The sequence below is a fragment of the Erithacus rubecula genome, assembly GCF_903797595.1.
Source record: "Erithacus rubecula genome assembly, chromosome: 8".
Taxonomy (NCBI): Eukaryota; Metazoa; Chordata; class Aves; order Passeriformes; family Muscicapidae; genus Erithacus; species Erithacus rubecula.
Window position 1 is genome coordinate 1,176,337 of NC_136659.1, and position 17,899 is coordinate 1,194,235.

Sequence of the window (17,899 nt, forward strand, 5' to 3'; positions counted from 1 at the left end):
AGGATGCAGCCTTGCCAGTGTTGCGGGAAAGCAGAGGAGCTCTGTTGCGTTGCCTCTGCCAACTCTAACCATTTTCCCTTGCATCTGCCCAGGTTTGGATGCCAGTCCCCCGGCCAGTACTCATGAACTCACCATTCCCAATGATGTAAGTAAATCCAAGTGCTTCCTTGGCATGTCCATGTGTGCATGTGTGTGTACACATATATGTTTATATATACATACGTGTGTCTGTGTATAAGGTGCAGCCATTTGGCCTTGTTAAATACATTTAGAGATGCCCCTTCCCTATGTTCCCTCACCCATGTTAGGGTTCAACCTGCAGTACAGAGCGCCCGTTGGACTTCACCCTGTTGGTGACTTCCCTAGGTACAACACTTAGTGCTCCATTTCCCTTTTCAGGTGAACTCAGTGCTCATGAAACATGCCCAGTTGACAGCACTGGGTAATGGAGAGAGCTCCCATGCCAGCCATGATTAAACTCTTAATTGCTTAATCAGGCCATGGTGGGTCTGAGATGATGTTCCAGCTCAAGGGTAGTGACTGGGTGGGGTGATGGGGAAGAGGAGGTAAGTAAGTGGCATTTCTGATGCCACAAAGTGTCACATGAGTGTCTGAAGGACAGTGCGTCTCAGCTCAGCACTGCTGGCAGGCAGCTGCAGGGTCTGATAGGTGGAAGCTTTGTGGTAACATGGGTGGCGGACTAGGATATTTGCTAGGAGGAGGCTGGAGGCGTGCTGGGCGGGGAGGAGGTGGGATGGAGAGCATGACACAGCCAGCACCTGGATACATGACCCTTCCTTGCTTCTGGGATGGTTTCTATGGATTAAGACCCAGTCTGTACTCAAATCAGGATGAGGGCAAGTGGAGGAATGACATCTGGTCTCTGTTCCCATCTCCATCACTGATGAGCACCTTCAGCCCATCCTCATCAGGAGTCTCTGAATGGGGTCACGTGGCTATTGCTCTTTCTTCCTGCTGTTCACCAGCTGCCAGCAGTGCCAGGGAAGGGCAGCAATTCCAGCAGCAGCTGCCAGGCACCTTTGCCAACACCTCTGTCCACCCGAGAGATGTGGCAGTGTAAGAGCCTGTGAGCACCTGCTGACTGAGACCCTTGGAGATGCTTCACCCTGGGCCAAATCACCACAGGAGGGATCTGCAGAGGAGACAGTAGGGGCTGACCCCAGATGTGCTCCTGACCACCCAGCAGTGACCCCTCTCCAGCAGGCTGCAGGGAGCTCTGCAAGTGCTCCTGAGGTTCCAACAGCCACGTCTGCTGAGCGTGGAGGACCATAACAATGAAGGCATCTTCAGAAATATAAAGAGACCCCTTGCAAAAGGACTCACGTGGGAGGAAAGGATGCCAGGAGACCTCTGAGAACTCACGAGCACTTGGAGCATTCACTCACCAGAGACCCAGCTCTCACCAGACCTGGCAGACATTAGATGTCATCACCTGCATCTTGAAAAACTCTTCCTTAGCTCTCCCCACTTTCAAAGGATGTTTCAAAGGCTTTTAAATGCCCACAGCCAACTTCTCATGAAAGAGAGGACAGGTTTGGGTTTCTTTAAGAGTCACCAGGAGTGTTTTAGTGGTGCAGCTTGGAGTTGTGCTGCAGTGGAAGGAAATCTGATTATACAAATCTTGCTGCTTCTCTGACTGTCAGGAGAAACTTGAACGTTGTTCACCTTGTGTGTAGCTGAGCATCTGCCTAAATAGTTTGGCTCCTCAGGTCTCTGCAGCAGATTTTCGTTTGCTGAAGCATCTCGGTGTTATTTCTGTGCTGTGAAGACCAGGATGAGCCAAATATTTCACCACCTTGGGACAGTGAATACCCTTCCAGTGTATATTCAGGTCCATACGGCATAAATCACCATGGCAGCCCCATGGTCTGACCAAAGGATCAGGGACTATTTGGAGGAGTAATCGTCTCTGCTTACACTGTGCAGAAATCCAGCAGCTGCCAATACAAACATCCCATGTATAAAATGCCCTTGGAAAACAGCTCAAATAGCCAAAAAGGGCACGCAGAGCACTTCATACCTGTGTTGGTCAAGCTGGATATCCCCATATGTGTTACCAATCTTTGGAGATGCTTTGAGGGAGTTGCACAAAGGAGCAAAGACCATTGAAGAAATTCAAGCCACTGAGGAAATCCAAGGGATGAATAGTTGAGGAAATTCAAGCCTACAGCCAACTCTGATTTTTTCACAAGATCATGAAAGACGTGTTTTTACGTAGAATAGGTGCCACAGCTGCATGGTGCTCTTCTGTGCCTGCTGGCAAGCCACTGGATTGTACCAAAAGAGGTAGAGGGGGTAGCAGAGGCACTGAGAGTGTCCCAATGGGATAGAAGAAATGTGGGATGGGGTCACTGCACCAGCTGATGCAGGGGCTCCTGGGGTTGGCCTGTCCCCAGGAAAGGCAGCAGGCTTGTTTCCTTCTAGTAACGTGTCCAAACCACCTTTGGGTTTGCTGTGACTGGCAAGGGGATAAGTACTTGGAAAACATCGAGCATTCATTAAACCATGAAAATTATTATTACTGAAATGAGCCCTCCTTGAAGCCCTCTGAGATGCTGGGCACCATGTGCAGGTGATGGAGATTCTTCCCCACGAGGAGCAGAGTAGGGCAGGTGTCCAGATATGTCCTTGGAGGACCATGTTCACGCACTGGTGGGATTCACCCCGGGCTGTCCCTCTCCTGTTTTCATGAGCATTAAGGTCACTCTTGTCTCAGGTGTGCTCGCGTCCCGCCAGTGACTGCTAGAGCTGCCGCTTCTCAGATGTTCCCTCCATGCTTTCTTTCCTAGCTAATAGGCTGCATAATTGGACGCCAAGGGACCAAAATCAATGAAATTCGGCAGATGTCGGGAGCGCAGATCAAAATCGCCAATGCCACGGAAGGGTCATCGGAGCGCCAAATCACCATCACAGGAACCCCTGCAAACATTAGCCTTGCGCAGTACCTCATCAACGCCAGGTGAGACCCCCCGCCAACCTCCACCACCTCCCACCACGGCTGACCCCATCCCGCTGGTGTGCCGGGAGCAATCCACGCTCCCGGTGCCATGGCCAGCAGGGGCTTCCTGAGGCTGGCTGGGATGAACGGTGTCTTGCTGAGACCTCTGAGCAGGGACCAGACATCGCCAGCAGGACATGTCCCCCCGGCTGGCACTTTGGCTGGGGACCAGGAGCTGCCATGCTGCTGGCGGAGTGGCCCTGGGTTGCGCCAGCCACTTGCCCTCCTTCCACCCTTGCTCAAGGATTTTGCTCACAGGTGGGCAAAGTTGCCACCATCTTTGCCTGTGGACGAGGCAGGGGATGAGGACAGGAATGGAGCTGAGCCAGTGGCAGGGAAGCATCACTTGGGACCTGCTTGCTGGGATCCCAGCATCGCTTACCTCCTCTTCCACGTGCTTCCAGGCCTCCCAAAGGCTTTCCTTCACTCAGTGAAAACAATCAGTCCAATAAACGCAAGACAGGGAAATGGCCTGACTGCTGCCTTTTCATCATGAAAAGCCTGGTACTGCAAGACTTCACAGGGGCCAAGGGTTCCCAGCACTGCCGCCGGCTGGGGGGAGACGCAGCCCGTGCCGTGAGGGGAGCGTGCAGGGGAAGCATAGCTTCAGAGATGAGCTGTGGACCTGCTCCATGCAGGCAGCGAGCTGTGTCCAGGCTGCTCACTCAGACCCATCTGCCTGTGTCTGTGGACTCGTGGAGAGTGAGTTTAAGGGGATACAGGACCTTCCTGGTAGCTTTGCACCCGCCTGGCAGAGCCACTCAGACGGGCCCATCCATCCGCCTGGGCAGGATTGATGCCATGCCAACCCGCCACCAGCCCCGGATGCGCTCAGGAGGGAGGCTGTTGGCAGGACCCCGAGGACAGGGGGCTGCTGGTAGCGACTCTGACACTTGTTGGGGTGTGGGCTGGGAGCACCAGTGAGGTCTGTATGTGCTTTCTCCTCCTTGCACCCAATCCACCCAAGCTCTGACCTGCAGCAGACCCCTGCCATCCCATTCTGCCCTGCTACCCTGCTGCCCATGCCCGTGGCACCTCTCCCTCTGCTCGGGTGAGGCATGGGGCCAGCCCCCCGCCCACAGGCATGGCTGAGTGGCTTTCTCGCAGATCCTTGCCAACCCCCCCCCCCCCCCCCCCCCCCCGCACACACTCCCTGAAACACAGAGAGAAAGAAAAGAAAAAGAAGCAGCTCTTGGTTGCTGGGAAGGGCTGATTAAGCTGCCCCTGTGCAGAGGTGACCTGGTGGGGCAGCAGAAGGGGGCTCAGCCTCTCCCATAGTCTCCAAACCAGAGCAAAAGGATGCAGCCAGGGGAGCTGGCACAGCTGCCTGTTCCCCATAGGAGGGATGCTGCTGGAAGTGAAGTTCTGCTCTGGGATGACTCCTGCCAGTACCTCTGGTGGGTGACACCCCTGCCATGACATGGTGACAGTAAAGGGCCACAGCGAGGAGAGGGGAAGGCAGCCAGCCATTGCACTGGCTCTGTGCTCCAGCTCCCAGTCCCCTCTCCTCAGGGGACCCCAGGCCACCCAATGATGCTGTGCCCACTCTCTACGTGGGGACTGGGAGGAGTGCTGCTCCACAGGGTCTTCGTTTTCTTTTCTGCTCAGGTGATTAAGCACTTGTTTTTTGTCTCCCCCCCACCCCTCTCTCTGCCCCTGTCTATTCTAGGCTGACGTCTGAGGTCACTGGAATGGGCGCAATCTAATTTCCACCCACCATCCTCCACTCCGCACCACCTGACCCTCTCCAGCCACCGGCACTCCACCCAGCCTATACTGCCTGTACATTTACTCTCTTCCCTTTGCCTCCACAGATACTCTTTTCTTTACTAACAAATATATATATACATGTATAAAGACACATGCGCATATGCACACACCGGAACATTTCTTTACGAGCTCTTTACTCTGTGCTCCCGAGGCTGCTCCCAAACTCTTTGATTATGGTCCTTGTTTTCAGCGTTACGATGTTAATTCTTCATCTGCTTTTTGGGGACAAGGGAGGGGGGAGGGGGGTGTTGGTTTTTTCTCTCACTGGTGAGACTTCAGGAGCTGTCGGGGTCTCTAGTGTCAGTCTAGCATAACTACCTACTTGTTTGAGTTGACATTGGCGGTACTTTCTGTAGCCTATGGACTTACGTGTTGCCACCCAGAGCTGTGCCTGCTTCAGATGACTCAACTTTTCTCACCCTCCTTCCTTTGGTGCTTCCCCCTTGCTTGTCCTGGCTCGCCTTCACCACCTCACGCCCCTGCCCTCAGGGGAAGGGCATGCTTTTCACCCTGTGTTATTTGGGAAGCAGAAGCCAAGCGTGGGTTCAACTCACAGGCTTCTGTCTTGGAACATGGCATGGTCCAGACAAGCCCTTTTTCCCACTAAACTAAGGGAATCACACACACACACACATACACACAAATGCTCATGTTTTTTTTAACTAATGAGCACCTGGCAGTGAGAAGAACTCAGCTATATGGGATTCACAGCCCCAGGGGCCTTTGAAAGCACTCTTTTGGCAATCCCCCACAAGCAAAACCTTTGGACGATAGCTCAGGAAGCTCTGTGAGCCGGCTGTGTTTGTCATTGTTTGTGTTCAATAAATGTCTGTGCAGCTCTGGTACCGATGGGCTCTGACTGTTTTTCTCCTGAGTCGCCCTGACAATGCCAGCCCCATCCTTCCCTCTGCATCCTTCCACACCTTTTTAGCTGCCTGGAGGGAAGGTGGGGGTTATATGCAAGAGTTCTCAATTTTTTTTTTATTATTATCATTGTTATTACTATTATTACTTGTCATCACCACATAATTTTTGTTTCATTTTTTTAGAGAAGGTCCCTATGACCAATGCACTTCCTGAGTGATTTCATGCTTTCTGGTTTGTTTGTTTGTTGGGTTTTGTTTTTCTCAAAAGGAGAGTTATTGGCTTGCATAATCCTTTGGTTTTCCTTGAGATTAATTTTTAAGTTATGGTGTGACTACCATCATTTCTCACTTCCCCCTTGTCTGGACAGATGTGCCATGTCTATGCCCCACACCCTTCCCCAAGACCCTCTCTGTCCAGCCCTGCCGTCTGCTTCCAGGCTTTTCTTGTCTCTCCTACCTCTCAAACAGGGAAACATGTATATTTTCCATCTGTTAATTCCTGACTGTCCCTTTTCCTGGATTGCAAATGAGGGGATCATGATACACCATGTCCCCAAACAGCTGAAGCAGCCACACAGTACATTTTTGCACTGTACCACATGGGAAATACATTGCTTTTCCAGGTGAGCCCCAAGATTTCCTGGCCTTTCCCTCTCTTCGACCCTCAGTATCAGCAGGCACCACTGGCAGCTTCCCATCCTTCTCCTGCCACTTCTCTTCCTGTCTCCAGCACTGCCTGCTCAGCACTTACACAGGCTGTATTAGGGATCCCAGGCAATGCCACTGCATCAGTGGAGCCAGGGATGGGCAGGGGGCTGTGGGCTCCAGCAGGGAGCTGGTAGGGATGAAAGGACAGCCCAGGAGCCCAGAAAGGTGAAGGTGCTGCTGAGCATCAGGGTTTTCTCTGCCCAGATGTCTCAAAACCTGTGCATGCTCAGCTCTCCACAGCATTCCAGGCTTCTATGGTTTAAGGTGCTCCCAGATCCTTCATAAGGTGTTTTACTGCCTCTCTTCAACCCCTTTCCCTGCTCTCCTTGGCACTTCGGGTTCATCCTTTTGGATGGCCCAGCAGCCACGCAGGCTTGACAGCCCCTATCCAGGGGAGCACAGGTGCTGTGGGGAGTGCTGAGGGGCTCAGGTGGAGCCAGCTGCCTTTACTGGCACGTCCCCCGTCTATTTGTGCTGATGCTGAGGATGGAGGGAGGCAGGCACCAAACTGGGCCTCCTCCAAGTCGCTGACAGGCCAACAGGGGCACTCCATCTTCTGTTCCTCACTCTGCTTTAGACCAAGTAATTTTCCTGTCAGAAGAATGAAATACCTGTGTGTGAGACTCAGTGAAAATAACCACTCCAGTGACCTGGGGGATGACCCACAGCAAAAGCTCCACATCCAGCTGCCACCACCCTCCATGGTAGCCTGGGGTGCTGTCCCCTTGGAGAGAAATGGTGCACAGAGGGACCCAGCCCATCCTGATGTTCCCAGCTCCTCCATGGGGCTGTAGGACAAGCTGGAGCACAAGGAGAGCTTCCTCACAAGGTGATAGAGGCACAGCGGCAGCAAAATCACACTGACCAAGACTGAAGAATCCATCCCAGGCCAACAAGGCTATGGAATTCAGACACCGGGGGAAAGCTGGGAGCATGACAGCATCCTGGATGTGGAAATGGCTTTGCACAGTACCTGCAGATCACAACTGCCCTGAATTCCTCTGCTCTCTGCGTGTGCTCCCTGTGCCATTCCCCATCTCCACTGAGACAGCGCTGCCCAAAATAGCAAATGCCAGATTGGGTCTGCCAGATGCAGCTGAGCTCAGAGGCTGCTGGAGAGGAGGAGCAGACTGCAGCATACCTCTGCACCCATCGTCACGCCAGCAAACCCATGAATAACTCCCCTCTGGGTGTACCATCCCCATCCCAGCCTGCTGGCAGGTATCCATCGCCCAGCCAGGCTATGGAAAAGCCACCCCAAGAATTGGTGGTGAAGGAGAAGAGGCTGGATATGAGTGTTGCTCTGGCATCAGGCAGGTGTCTGAGATGTCTTGTGCTGCTACAAGGATCTGTGCTCGTGGGAGTCCTCCAGGGAGTACTGGATGCGGCCACAGCAGGACAAGGGACGGTCCAAGCAGTAGCAGTCACCTGGGTCACCTCACAGGAGCACTGCACATTCATAGAATCACAGAATATCCTCATCTGGAAGGGATCCACAAGGATCATCAAATTCAGCTCCTGATCCTGCACAGGATACCACGAAGCATCCCTCATTTTGGCATTCCCTTTGACCTCACAACTTTTCTTTGAGGTTCACACTGCCAAGGTTATTTTGAAAATTTAAAAAGGAAAAAAAAAAAAAAAGCTGCAGTGTTATGTGGGAGTCAGCTTATCCATCATTGTCTGGGCTTGAATGAGGTTTGGAGAAAGGTGTTGAAACCAATGCAGCATCTCCTGGGAGCATGTTGATGACAACAAGGATAACAACAAAATCACAAGGAATGTATCAAACTCAGCTTTCATTTCTGTGGGATGACTCAAAAGGAGATTTTCTATTTTCTTTGGAAGGAGCCTCAGTGTTTTGCTTTGATTTGTGATAAGTCTTGCGTTTCCATTTTGGATGAACTTAAAATACTGTGAGGATGCATCTACAGTCATACCACTGGGAAAAATCTCTAATATTGGAGTAAATATTCATTGTAAGGTGAACGTCCCAGTTAATCAACAGAATAGCTTTAATACATTGATTTCTCCCAAAACAATGCATTCCTAACCAGCCAGAATGATCAACATTTCTAGAAGCAACTCAGTCAACTATTTCAGAATGAGTTATTTAAGGGCTATTTTGACTTCGACTGGAAAGTATTGGTCCAGTGCCTCCCCCTGCCCCAGGAGTGTGAGGGTCTCAGAGAGGGGCCAGTTGAAGTCTGTGCTCAGCCTCTTAGCCTCTGCTGAAAGTCCTCACTCTCCCTGCATATCCTTGTTGTGCTCCCAAAATTGTTTGGAGTATTGTTTTGCATATTCCCCCCCCCCCCCCCCCCCCCCCCCCCCCGACTGTATTTGCAAATCGAGTACAAACTAAGGCCGGAAAAAATAGACTGTTTCCCTAAGGGAAAGTGACTTTCATCGGGGAGACTCTTTAAATTTCATACTCTTTGAGCTGTTTTTCCAGCGTTTGTTATTGTACCCACGCTAGTCACTTTTAATTATGCTAATTCCCAGTTTATGCTCCATTAGCAAGGGTAATTTCCTGCCTCCGGAGCGGGCAGAAGTAGAATTTCTGGGAGATCTCTGAGTGGTGTGGCAGGGATGAATACCTAATCCCATTTTCTCCTAGGCCACAGGGATGGAAGGGCATCTCCCCAGCGCTGCCTGGCTGCATCCCCCGCCCCGGGGCGGGTACCCGGTCCTCGTCCCTGGGCGCCTCGGGCTGGTCACTAGATGTCCCCATTGCCCAGCTTTTCATGGATGCATCCCCAGCCTGGCCGTAATGTGGGCGGCACTGGCATGTCCGGTGCTTCCAGCCGCTGCTCCCCTGCGTGCAGAGGACATCCCGCGCTGCTGGAAAGAGAGCGGGCTGTTGTGTGTGTGTCCCTGACACTGGTGATGGGCAGTGACAGCCAGCGAGCGGGTGACTGGCACCATGTCCCTCCACAGGAATGGTCCCATCAGTGCTGGAACCTTCATGGAGCCAGCCCATATGGGCAAGGATGTGTAGCGAGCATCTCCTTGGCCATGGGTAGCACAAGCCACCCCCTGATGCTCGAGCTGGCAGAAGGACAAGGTTTAGCTGCAGAGGTCCCAGGAGTGTCCATCCCTGGTGGTCCCCAGGGAGGCATTCCCGAGCTGGCTGCTCTGTGCCTTGGCTGGCAGCAGGAGCCTCTGCAGCTGCCGGAATGCTTGCAGAAAGGTCACAGACTCTGTGCAGTCTCCCTGCTCCCATGCTGGATGTTACAGGGAGCTGGGACTCTGCTGAAAGGGATATTTTTGCTTTCCCTTCAGAAGGAATGCAGCTGCAGATCCTGATCTGCCGTGCTATGCAGCAAGCCCCAGGCCCCTATCCAAAGGGTAACGTGGCAGTGACTTTTAGGAAGTACTGAATGTACCAGATGTGCAACTCCTTCCACTCCAGATGTGCGGCCCCCCTCCCACTCTGCCCCAGCACCCTTGTCCTGCAAAGAGGAAGTTCAGACTCCAGATTGCTCCAAAAGCATCCCACAGACCAAATACAGCCAAGTGCAAAGCCAGACTGGCTCTGGATTCCCACACTCATCTTTAGGCAGTTTAACCGCAGTGATGTCTCTTCCCAGAAATGATGATCAAGTCCACTCTGCACATGGGGAACAAAACCAGCCAGGAGATGGGCGTGAGGATGGAGCAGCAGGAGGAGGCTTTGGATGTGAGCCCCATACTGAACCATGGCCTGTGGCTGCTTCAGGACACGTGATGTTTCTGGAAGGAACAGAATCCCAGAAGGATAGGCCAGGATGTGCAGTGGCACTTGGCTCTGGAGCTTCTCTGGTTTTTGTTGTGTCCTATGGAAATGGCTGACACAGGATGCCCCTTAGCAGCATGGGCACAGCGAGGGTTGGAGATGATCTGTGGAAGCATGGGCACAGTGGTGATGGGCCAGAAGCCAGCTGGCAGCATGGCCAGGCACACAGAGCAGCAAGGGATGGGGCAGCATGGCTCCAGAACTCAGGACTGCGCACACAGCTTGGGATCAAACCACAACAGATATCCAACATGATTTCCCAGTGCAAAGGGGAGCAGGCTGTGATGTGCTCACCCAAAAGCAGTCTATTAGCAGTGTGGAGGGGTTTTGGTGGGAAGACACTGCAGTGATGTAACCTGAGGCTGCTGCTGCAGCTGGTGATACCATTTTCCCAAGGGATGCTGCTCTGTGCTACCAAGCATGATCCCGAATCTCTTACAGCAGCACTGCAGTAAAAAGCCAGTTAAAAATGCAAACCCAGAGAAACTGCCATCTCTCTGCTTAAAATAAATTTTCAGTTGCAGACTAAAATTTATTATTGCTGCAGGTAGACCTGCCCTCCACATATTTTTGGCTGAAATGCGATTTCCAGAGGCGCAGGGGGGTGCAGTGCAGCACCAGGCAGAGGTTGTGAGGGATGTGTGCCCTTCCCCAGTGCTCCTTTCTCAGCTGTCCATCACCCCTAGTACAGCAGTGCCCTTGCCCATCACCCCCAAATCTTGCTGATGGGGTCCAGCAGAACCAGCTTTCCACAGTCATCATTCCTGCAGCCATGGGTTTGTAGGGCAGAGAAAGAGCAGATCCTCAGCCTGGCAACATCCTGAGTGTGTTCAGATGGCTTCTCTGAAACTCCCAAAAAGCCCTCAGTCACAGCCCATAAGGCAAATGCAGCAGGCCAGGCAACCATCCAGGCTCACCTGGCAGCCCAGCTCACACTGGATGTGTTTGCTGTGAGGTCCGTGGGAAAAAAAGGGAGGTTTGTTGTGGTGTAGCAGAGCTCTGTGTGGGCATGCCTCCTCCAGCTTGGCTTTTTGGGGTGTGGGTGATTTCAGCATCACTCTGAAGAGTTGCTCGGGTTGTTGAAGCAGCATCACATTCATGTGGCCTGAGAGCCAGGAGGCTCTGGCACTGGAGCCTCGGCTGAGCCCTGACCATCTCCCTTGCTTGCCCCCCAGCTCCGCAGACCTTGACCCCCACGGGAGAAACACCTTCACCGCCTGACCAGAGCGCCACAGCCGACCTGCTCTCAGTGGCTGATGCTTGAGCCCCACCGAAGACGCTGCCAGCTTTCCACAAGCTTCTCCCACTCCTTCGTGGCGCCCTTGGGGCCCCTGCCTGAACCCCCCCGCCCAGGCTGCCCAGACCCCGCTCCCTGGGCCTGGGCACAGGCCAGCAGCAGGCTCGGGGGATGGGGCAGCAGCTCTCAGGAGGACAGCAGCTTGCAGTCAGCTGCAGCAGTGCCCACTGTGAGCCAGTGCTTCCCACGCCCATCTCTGTACTTCCTCATTGCCCCTCACCCCCCTGCTGCTTTGCGATGTACTTTGTGGCTTATCTGTGTCATTGCAATAAAGCTTTTGTTGCTTGAGGTGCCCTCTGTGGTGAATGGGATGAGGCTGGGGAGCCATGGTTTGGGCAGTGGGGCCCCCACAGCAAGAGGGGTGGTGGAAGTGCTGGAGGTGCCCCCATAGCACAAAAGCCTCGGTGCTCCCAGAATGGTTAATGGGGAAACTCAGCCCATAAAACAAACCATGGTTTGGAAAATGGGCCTCAGAGCCCTGGCTCCACTCAGTATCAAGAAATGATCCCACATGGGAGCAGGGCTGCCAGGAGGGAGGGGGAACAGGAAACGGGGAGTACTGCAAAGAGAATCCAGAGCATTCCCAAAAGGCAGCGAGGACTGGGATTCATCATTCCTTGGGAGATGTGTTTATAGCAAGTGTGAGTCACTGCTGGGCCCTAGGAGCGCCCCAGCAATCTGGGGGCTGCCAGTGATCTGGATGGGACACAGGCTCCCCGTCTAGCCCCACACAATGCCAGCTCACACACACCCCACCAGCCTACCACATGCCAGCTCTGCTGGACCTTGGAGCAGCCCTGGTGCTGCTTTTGGACACATTTGAGCATGATTTTTCTCTGGGATGCTTCCTTTCTAGTCGAGAAGAGAAGCCAGAGTGCTGCCCCAACTCTGCATGCTGCCCTAGTGTAGTGAGAGTCTTCATCTCAAGCATATCCAGTCCTGGCTGTCCACCCACAGTCAGAAGAGGCTAGCACATCCAGGAGAGGACAGCACTGCCTGCCTAGATCTCTACCCTATGTGGAAACAGGCAAAAAAAAGCTATATTAATCTTTTTCTCCATCTGCAATTAGATTTTCCAAATGCACATCACCCCTTCTCCTATTTGGCTCAGAGAATGGGCTATGGGCAGGCAGGCAGGGCAGTTCACCCTTCTCTAAACCCTTACTCAACTCCAGGGAGCAGCAGCAGCCCCAAATCTCTGCCACCCCTGACATGTTCTTGGCTGGGGTGCCCAGTCGTGCTCCCTGACAAACCACAAAGTCAGCCACAATGTACAGCTCCAGGCCTGGCACCCACTTTTCTGGGTTTCTCCTGACCAGGAAGTGGTTGTATGCTTTCACTTGGAGAAGTGAAATAGCCCTGTGGCTATTCCTGTCCTATTCCCAGAGCAGCAGCGCCATTGAGACCATCCCAAACCAGGATGTCACCAACTGAGAGCAATGCTCTGGGAAACATGGCTCAAGGCTCCTTTCCCACCTCTCTGCAAGACCTGGGCCATCCATGAAGCACGTTCCATGGCCTTTGCTGAGTTGGGAGACTTCCCCAAAGCCAGTCAACCCCAGGTGAGAGCAGCCCTGGGGAAGGAGTCAGTGGGGCAACCCCCAAAGGTTGTTGTGTCCACCCACCCCAGCAGAGAGGGCTTGAATCCCTGCCCAGGTTGGAGAGGTGGGATGAAGAGGGATGTGAACCACCTGCATGCACTGGCTTTACCTCTGCAGGAGGAAGTTTCTGTGCTCCACTGATGGCATTTAAGGGTACAGAGGCCCCACAGCCCTGGCTATTGCATCCAGCCCTTTGTGCTGGCTGCAGCTCCATGGCTTCCTGCTGAGGGGGTGAATGTTTAGAGATTAAAACAGTCTGTTTACCTTTGGCTGTGCCTCTAAAAAATAATAATGTTGCAGGGGAGAGATGCTTATCTTTACACCCTGCTGGGATTTCCCTGGCTGAAGCTTGTGCTGGGATCTGCTGCATGGAGCAGGGGAAATAGGCTTGAGGGGAGCAATCCTATGACCACAGAATGGTTTGGGTTAGAAGGGACCTTAAAGGCCATCACATTCCACCCCCTGCCATGGGCAAGGACACCTTCCCCTATCCCGGTGGCTCCAAGCCCCATGTCCAACCTAGATTTGGACACTTCCAGGTGTCCAGGGGCTGCCACAGCCTCTCTGGGTGTCCTGTGCCAGGGCCTGCCCACCCTCACAGGGAAGGATTCCTTCCATCTGTCCAACCAAAACCTACTTTCAGTTTAAAGCCATTCCTCCTTCTCCATGTCTGAATGGTGTGCATTTGCTCCTCATTGTCTGCAAAAGATCCAAGGAAGATGCTTGGCACTGCTTGGAGTGGGCTGGGAAGGCATTCTTGCCAGGAAGGGTGACTGGCTTGTTTCATCCTTCTAGGAAATGGCTGCATCTGGGTCTGGCTCTGGTGTGGAGGGAGCTGGACTGAATGCCTTGCTGCATCCCAGGACTGCTCTGGAAGGGCACAGCCACATCTGGAGCCTGCATGTCTACTGGGGTGATAGAAATAACGTGTGAACATGCATGCTTAAAAAATGGGAGCAGAAACAGCCTGGTAAGGGGCTACTGGAAACCTCTGGGAGTTTGCTAAACACATGCAAGCTCCTGACTTGGGGTGGATCATCGCTGTGGAAAACTATGGAAAGGGATCAGGACGGCTCCATGCTGCACTGTGCCAAGAAGCCAGCTGAGATGTGCAGAGGGCAGCCAGCAAGGAAGATGCTTTCTCGGGCCTTCCCAAGGCTTAGGGTTTGATGCCTGCATCCACTCTGCTGAGAGAGGGGCTGCAATTCATAGCAGAGGAAAAGCAGGTTTTCAACCAATGTAGCTCATCCCTTCGCAGCTCAGTGATGTGGGCTGGTCTCTGGGAGTGTGGGCCCAGGTGGAACCAATGCTTGCCGCCCTCCTACTTCAGGCAGGGCTCTGTCTGGCGGCCGCTCAGCTGTTCCTCAAGTGCCTGCATTGTGCCTTCCCCAGGGAACATGTGCCCAGCCTGGCAGGCATGCTCCATTGCCTGGGGATTGCCCAAGCCACGCCTTTTATCACAGAAGAATGGAAAATATTCCCTGCCCAGCTGCTGGTGGGGTTAGGAGTGCTTTTCCACCCATTTTTCCTGGATGTGCTCCAAAAGAGGGGTTTCTTTTGTCCCCTGTTCCTCCACTGATGTCCCCAGGGCTGACATGTTCCAGCGTACTGCCTGTTCTCCAAGAACAGGAGGACAGTGCAGGTGCTGCTGATCTTTCTGGTTTAAGCTAGTTTTGTTCCCAAACGATGATGCTCCCAACTCCCCAGACTCCACACTTTAGGCTGTTTCTATTTCCTGAGTGTAAAATGGAGGCAAGGGGGAAGCCCTGGAAGTGAGTTTTGCTGCACACCTTCAAGCCCTCACTGTGGGACAAAGGAAGACAGTGGGACACTTTCACCATGGGGTATCCCAAATGTATGATGTCCTGGCATCCTGTGGCTCTCCTGTGAGTTGAGGATCCCTGCAAGCGCTGGGGTGGCCCAGGAGAAGGATCCTGAAAGCGTTAGCTCGTCTTCTCTAGCTCCCACATCCGCAACCTCCCCTCTCATTCGACCCTCTCATCTTGCCTAAGAAGCTGAGCCAAACTTTCCCACAGACTCAGACAGCTATTAGGGAAATATTATTACCAGATGGTTTGGTTTTTTCCATAAGAACAGAGGCCAGAGTGAAGTAATGGGGAAAACATTAACCCAGTACGCACCATCCTGGGTGTGGGGAAGTGGGTCTGCGGCTGGAGCTGTGCTGCGTCCTGCCTGTGCCATCATGGAAGTGGTCTGCAGGGTGGGCTGGAGGGGGACACTCATGCCCTGTACATGCTGGAAGGATGAGAGCTGGAAATCCCTGCTGGAGTGGTGGTAACCTCCTGAGGTGGTTTGGGAAGGGAAGAGTGTAGCCCCAAACGGTGCTGGAAGGGAGGGAAGGTCCCAGCTTGGACACAGCCAGCAAACAGCACAGCAGGGAAGTTCGTGCCAGATCAGCGGTTCGGAGAAGCACCACGTCCCAGCTGGGCTGCATCCCCAGAGTGGCTTTGAGCAAGGCAAGGAAAGGGTGCCAAGAGGCCACTTCATAGGACTATCAAGGGATTTGGAAGATGGGTTGTCTTTCCACTGGGTGTTTTTGCAGGTGGGTGGATGCCTGACCCCCCTCTGGTGCTGCCTAGGCCTGCTCTGCCATGGTGAGATTCTCCCGGGGCACCTCTGGGAGAGGTGATGTTTTCCTGCTCAGCTGGGTTCCTTCACTGTCTCCCTCTGCAGAGATCCACTGTGGGAAGCTAAATTATCATGTCAGAAGCAAGATAATTTATCATATCAGTAGCACAAGAAGCCACATTCTTTCCAGCAGGGTTTGTGGTTGGGGCAGTGCTGGGCTTGCAGCACGGCGGCTCCTGTGGCACAGGCCTGAGTACAGAGATGGGGAGGGGACTGGGATGGAGGCTGGGACAGACACCTTGGGGTTGTAGAGCCAGTCTGGGGAGGTGCAGCCCCTGGTTACCAGACTCAGGGAAACATCCGTCATCCCAAACATTTCCATCACTGGGTGCCCATGTCCCCAGCAGTGGGGGAAGGTGACAAAGATGGCTTAGGCAGGGCACTGGTGTGCTTTGTTTGATTACAACCAGGGAAATGCTGAGGCATCTCCTAGCACCATCTGAGGGGAAAAATTAGTCCCAGCTGCAAGCTGGCACTTGGTCCTTCCCTGCTTTCCAAAGCACCCTTTGGTTCTGTACACACTGATGGGTTCAATCCTGGCTTTTCCCATGGGAATTAAGTTCAGCTCCTTTCCATATTGCCTATGGAAGCACAATTTTCCATTTCTAAGTGGATTTGATTAAAGGGAAGAAAAGGTTACATGGAAGAGTTAATATCAGAAAAAACAAAGCAGATTCATTATTTTCTCAATCTCTTGGAGGAGAAAAAGCAAAAATTCTGTCCAAAGTGCAGCTTTTTAATTTTTTTTTTTTTCTGCACCCGACTCAGTCTGGAACTGGACTGAAAGTTTACTGCAGCGCTGTGGTCTGGGACTGGGGAGGGGATCACCCATTCCCTGGGGCACTTAGGCACCCTGGAGGGGCTTCCCTTACTCATCTTCATGGCACCCCAGAGGGAGGCTGACAGATGGAGGAAGTCCCCTGCTCCTATCAGGGGGGACAGAGCCATAGGACTCAATTTCCCTGCCCTCATCTGAAGAGGAAGGGAACAGCGACATCCGTCGCAGGCATGTGTTGTTGGATTTGGAGACACGATGACATGCTGCTAGTCCCAGTGGCTTGGGAGCAGAAGTTTTTCCTGCACAACTAGCCCACATTCTTCCAAGGAAATGGCTACTCGATGTCCTGGAGACACCCCTGGCTGTTGGCCATGGTTTAGCACCACAGACCTGGAAAAGACAAGGATTTAAAATGCTTTGGAAGCTGGACACTGGTCTGGTCCAACCATCTGGCCAGATGCTCCTGGGACATTGTGCCTGATGACAGCCCTGGGGGGCTAGGCTGTGTTCCAGGCAGGGTCTGGGTCCTCAGCGGTGTTGGAGGAGCACCCTGGGCACATGGGCTCTGACAGAATGTGGCTGCTCGGGACACTGTAGGGTCAGCAGGCACCTCGCACAGGCCATACCAGGATCTTTAAGTCTTTGCTGACAAGGCCAGCTGGTCTCCAGTTTGCTCCAGTTCTGCAGAGCTGCTCCCAAAAGGGGTTTGCTTTTCCTTACTCACAGGGAGAGGGAGGTCAGCTCTTCTTCTGCTTGGGATAATCTCCCATGAGGGAAGGGGAGGGAGGAATTGAGAAAGCTAAGAGGAAATGACTCTGCTGAGCTGATGCATGAAGACAGGTCCCATCCCAGCAACCCCTTTCTGGGAGCTGCTGGCTGATTTTCAAAATCCTAGGAGAATTCCCTTCTGGGAGCCTAAGGAGGTGTGTTGGAGAGCCAGATCAAGTCTGATCCTCATGAAGTGTCCGGCAGCAGGCCTTATCCCAGGGTGTGCTTGGCCTCTGGGAGAGCATTTCAGTAGGTTTGAGATGTTGTGAAAACTGGCCTTGCAGTGTCCTCATCTCATGGTGCCACCTGTGCAGCCCAGCCCAGCCTGCACACCTCGGTGCCTGGGCAGTTGGTTGGACTCAATGGTCCTTGACCCTTCCAACTCCACTTATTCTGTGACTATAAATTCCTGTTTGAGAGAAAAAAGGCTGCCTGAAGTTTTTTGGGTTCATGAGGTTTTAGTTCAGCACAGTCTGCAGATTATTTTCTGCTGGTTTTGAATGCTGTTTATCCAAAGAGTCATTATCTGATGTGTCTGCCTGTGTAGAATTGATGGGCTCCTCTACTGTTTTAACTTGTAATCAGTGAAGCTTCTGGGTTCTTCTGAGTTGTCTCAGCTTGGGACACCTCTGACAGACAAACCTGCAATGTTTGCTCCTGACCATCCC

At 53.0% G+C, this 17,899-nt stretch overlaps 1 protein-coding gene across 45 annotated transcripts in view; it reads left to right on the forward strand.

The window, feature by feature from the left end:
* The window catches only part of PCBP3 (poly(rC) binding protein 3), a 53,139-nt gene extending 41,416 nt beyond the window's left edge, over nucleotides 1-11,723 (forward strand). For 19 of the 45 annotated variants that reach the window (XM_079311346.1, XM_079311354.1, XM_079311334.1 and 16 more), the window contains 3 exons: nucleotides 93-145; nucleotides 2,811-2,980; nucleotides 11,314-11,723. In XM_079311346.1, coding sequence (XP_079167472.1) covers nucleotides 93-145; nucleotides 2,811-2,980; nucleotides 11,314-11,359 — 269 coding nt within the window. In that variant the 3' untranslated portion in view covers nucleotides 11,360-11,723. Of the gene's footprint in view, nucleotides 1-92; nucleotides 146-2,810; nucleotides 2,981-4,688; nucleotides 5,635-11,313 lie in introns of those variants that run through there. The other 26 variants (XM_079311355.1, XM_079311350.1, XM_079311356.1 and 23 more) reach the window with 7 other exon arrangements.
* Nucleotides 11,724-17,899: the final 6,176 nt, after the last annotated feature.